At 53.6% G+C, this 4567-nt stretch overlaps 1 protein-coding gene across 1 annotated transcript; it reads right to left on the bottom strand.

The window, feature by feature from the left end:
* Positions 1–733: 733 nt before the first annotated feature.
* Positions 734–1315, bottom strand: ARL14 (ADP ribosylation factor like GTPase 14). The gene has a single exon (XM_054283023.1). It carries the CDS (start codon positions 1313–1315, stop codon positions 734–736), a length of 582 nt encoding a protein of 193 aa, XP_054138998.1.
* Positions 1316–4567: the final 3252 nt, after the last annotated feature.

The raw sequence follows: 4567 nt of genomic DNA, 5'->3' as shown, positions 1-4567 counted from the left end.
AAGGGAACCCCTGCCACGGCTTTTCCAGAGGCCAGGGCTGGGAAATCACCACAAACCCAAGGGGGTTCAGCCCTTCCCTGGCTGCTCTCCTGTGGGGAGGGCAGTGCAGGAACAAGGGGAGGACACGAGGGTCTCTGGGACAATGGGAGGGCACAGCTGCACCCTGGGGACAGCACTGGAGCCAGGCTCTGCCCAGGGCTGGGTGAGGAGCTCGTCCTGCTGGTCACCACCTCCCTGCAGGAATTGTTTCTAGAGTGCAGAAACAGCCAAATTCTCTGGTACATAACTAGATTGCAGCTCTCACCCCACTCTTTTCAAATAAGAAACACATCTATTCCATTGATTACGAAACAGCGTTTCATCACTGCTGACCAAATGACTTGGCTGGTTTACATCTTGGAAAAAATTGAATCGAATCTTCATTTAATTTAAGCCACTTAAACACTGCTCACCCATTCTATTGTCGTGTGCTCCACTGCCCCTTTCTCATCATTCAACTTGAATAACCCAAAGTAAATAAAAAAATAATAATAAAATGCTACAGAGTCCTATCTCAGGTATGAGATATCCCATCAGGTACATCAAGTATCTGCAGGTATAACAGTAGAATTTAATATTGTCAAGGTCCCTTATAAATATTTATGTATAAAAGTTCTTCAGAGTCCAGTACTTCCAGATTTAATCTGTCCAATACAGTACGTTAAGAGTCACCAGAAGTGGATGGTAGAAATCCTTAAGAGGAATTGAGTTCCTTCAGGGTGATGAAAGTCTCCTTTGACTTCTTGTACTGCCTGGCAAACGTGGTCACCCTCTGGAGGGCCTCTGGCAGCCCCTCTCCCGTGAGGGCACAGCAGGGCTGCACGTACCAGTTCCTGTCACTGCAGTACTTCTTCATCTTCAGCTTCCTGGTGATCTCCTCGGCGTTCAGGGCTCCAGGCAGGTCCTGCTTGTTGGCCAGCACCACCACCGGGAGGTTTTTTATGGATTCGTTCTTTAAAATGAGCTCAAATTCCCTCCTGGACTCCTCCAGGCGCCGCTTGTCAGCGCTGTCCACCACGTACAGCAGCCCGCCCGCGTCCTCCAGGAAATTGCCCCAGAGCTCCCTCATTTTCTTCTGCCCTCCAACATCCCAAAAGGTCAGTGTGAAATCCTTCCCTGCTTCAATCATGTCCACATTGAAGCCAATGGTTGGCAGTGTTACAAAAGCATCCTTATACCTGAGCTTGTAGAGCAGCGTGGATTTCCCCGCCGAGTCCAGCCCCAGCATCGGGATGTTGGCCCCCTTCCTTGAGGGCTTGCCGTTCTGCAGGCCCATTTATCCCGGGAATTCTCAATCCCAGGGATATTCCCCCTCTTCCCGGGGCCACTTTGTGTCGCTGCCTGTCTCCCTGCTGAGGTGGGGCACAGGCAGAGAGGGAGAAGAGGCAGCTGTGAGCTGTGGAGCTGCCGGGGCTGTGCACAAACACACGCTGCGTTTATCGGGGCGATAAGGAGCCACGAGGCTTCGGGAGGCGCAGAGCTCCGTGCCAAGCCTGTGGGTGGGACTGGGATGAGTAACCACGGCCCCACTGGCACAGGCACAAAGGTTACAGCCTGCCAGCTGCTTTGAGCAGCCACGTTCCCAGCACCTGCACCCTGGTCCATGATCACAACCACGTCCTGGCTCCCAGAGAATCCCCCTGAGCATCCACAGCCAGCTGGGAGGAAAATGGGATTGATGCCTTAAGCTTTAGCTTTTATATTCTGATATTTTATATTCAGATTCTGTGCTGGTTTAGTGGGCAGTTCTGAGCTCCATGTTAAGTGTTGGTGAGCTCTGTGCACAGAGCAGGGAGACAAAACAATTCCTGCTCCAGCTGGGCACCAAGGACAAATGATCCAAATCTCAGCCCAGGAGCACAAACCCCGTGGGCTGGAGAGAGAAAAACAAGCAGGGTGGGACTGCCTGGGCTAAAGCTGGAATGGGACAATGAACTGCAAGGTGCAAATGGAGCAGAACTGATCCCAGGGAGAGACCCCGGGAGCGCTCGTGCATTTTGGGGCCATTTTGGTTCATCTTGGGTGCAGCCCTGGCTGGGCTCTGGTGCTGCCCAAGGTGGGTCCATGGAGGAGATCCTTGGAATAAATCCCTGCCATAAATGCTGGAATAAATGCTTTATTCTGTGACTCTGCCCAGCTCTGCTCCAGGGCAGCCTGCACAAGGCATCTAGATATGAACACAAGCAGTGAGCAGGGGAGGTTTAAGATTTAAGATTTGTCCATACTTAGCAAGCCACAAACTGAGCTGGTAGCTGATTTATCAGTGCATTCATCTCCCACAAACTGATCTTAGGTGGTCTCAAATGTGAATTCCAGCCCATGGACTCAATGAACTCCTAAGAGAACTCCACTAAAACGGGGCTCTGCCCTCAGCAGCTGCCTCAGTGACTCCTCCTGCCAGGGCTGTAAACTCAGGGAGTTTGTTTGCGTTGTTGGTGAATGAGTTTTCAACTGCACCCCACAAGGTGGAGCCTAAATCCAGAGCTTGTGGTCTGCTCATCACTGAGATCCTGCTGCCACACACTAAAAAATCCTGTTACCTTCATTTTGCTTTACTCCGTGGTTGCCCAGTGAAGATTTCCTTCAGGAAAGGGTCAAGAAGCGAGGAAATAACCAAGTCTTGATCATTTTTCTGGCTACCACTCCAAGTAGCAGAATAAAACAAGAGGAGATAGAAAATGTAGTCAGCTATTAATGAGTTCCTATTGACTGTTCATTCTCCTGATAGTAGATGCACCTTGGGCTGCTCTGACACATCCTGAGTACTGCAGGAGTTGCCCTTACACCCAGGAAACCATTCCTCTTTGCTTCAGAAAGCCCAGAATCAGCAAAAAGATGTGAAGGTCTTGTAACAAGCTGCTGACTGATAGAGCAATCATTTCGATAATTACGACATTGGTTGCGTAAAATCCACCTCAGCCCTGACAGACAAGTTATAATCTGGTTTCTCTCGAGGCCAAAAGGGTTAGGGCAGGACTAATTGGGGGCAACGAGAGATGGCAGTGGCACACTCCCTGCTGCACGTTTTTCATAGTTAATAACACGGCTGGATTATGTGGAGGGGTTTTCAGGAGCAGGGCAGGATGTATTAAAGCAGGATGTATTAAACCAGGGGGGAAAGTGTTTGCATTTCTTTACAAATGAATTGAAAGATGGGGAGGCAGCAAACTGCAGAACACAGGGTTAACATGTCAAATGGACCAGAATTCCCTGATGAGATTCCAATAAAATATGGATATTTTGAGCAAGGCAGGGATGGATGCTCTGTCCCCAGCTGTGGTTCGGGGATCACTCACAGTGCTCTGCTCTGCGTGCTCCACCTGCGCTGGGTGTTTATGGTAACGGCTGTCATTTCCTCCATCAGCTGTCACTTCAAAGCAGGGATCCAGCACAGCCTGACTTTTTGTGAGGTAATTCCTGCGGGGCTCTGCAGGTTTCTGACCGTGCAGGAATTCGCTCTCAGGACGGATTCCCCAGAGCCCTGACCCGGCACTGCCCCGGGGCCGGACCGGACCGGACCGAACCTCCTCCAGCTTCGCTTTGTCCAAGGCTGGGTTTGTTAATCGCTGAACAAACGAGCCCTCAGTAGCGGCGGCAGCACTAGGAAGGATGTCCTGATCCAACACCGAGGTGGCGAAGCTCCCCGTCCGTCCGGACTCTCGGAGGAGATGGCGCTGTTATCCCCGGGGTAGCTCGGTCCATTGATCGATTGTGTCGGGTCTCTTACCCAATACAATTTCCCGCTCTGTGCCGAGCCCCCAGCCCCCTGCAGAACCAGAGCCATAAAGGAGGGAGAGCTGACTGAGCACCGGCTGATCCGAGCTCCAGCTCTGCCCTGTAACCCTTTGGTGAACCGAACAGCAGAACGCAAACCCGGCTCGTCCAGGCAGGCTCGATGCAGTGCCGAGGGTGATGGATGCGCTAACGGGCAGCGAATCCTCACTGGGAGCAGCTCCAGCGCCAGGGGAGGCGGCTCGGCCGTGTGTGTGCCCGGGGCTGATGCCCGAGGGACGGCGGGGAGCGGGCACCGCTCGGGGAGGCGGAACGGGAGGCGGCGCCTTCCCGCTGCGGGACACGGTAACCGGGACGGGATGGGAAATGGGATGGGGATGGGGATGGGGATGGGGATGGGGATGGGATGGGATGGGATGGGATGGGATGGATGGGGGATAGGGATGGGATGGGGATAGGGATGGGATGGGATGGGATGGGATGGGATGGGATGGGATGGGATGGGGATGGGGATGGGATGGGGATGGGGATGGGATGGGACGGGATGGGACGGGATGGGATGGGATGGGATGGGGATGGGATGGGATGGGATGGGATGGGGATGGGGATGGGATGGGATGGGGATGGGATGGGATGGGGATGGGGATGGGGATGGGATGGGGATGGGATGGCGTGGGGATGGGGATGGGGATGGGGATGGGATGGGGATGGGATGGGGATGGGGATGGGATGGGGATGGGATGGGGATGGGATGGGGATGGGGATGGGGATGGGATGGGGATGGGATGGCGTGGGG

The sequence above is a fragment of the Melozone crissalis genome, unplaced genomic scaffold (genome assembly GCF_028551555.1).
Source record: "Melozone crissalis strain CALT ecotype California unplaced genomic scaffold, PUWL_Pcris_2 ptg000034l_1, whole genome shotgun sequence".
Taxonomy (NCBI): domain Eukaryota; kingdom Metazoa; phylum Chordata; class Aves; order Passeriformes; family Passerellidae; genus Melozone; species Melozone crissalis.
Note: the sequence above shows the minus strand (reverse complement) of the source record. Positions and strands in the feature narration are given on the sequence as shown.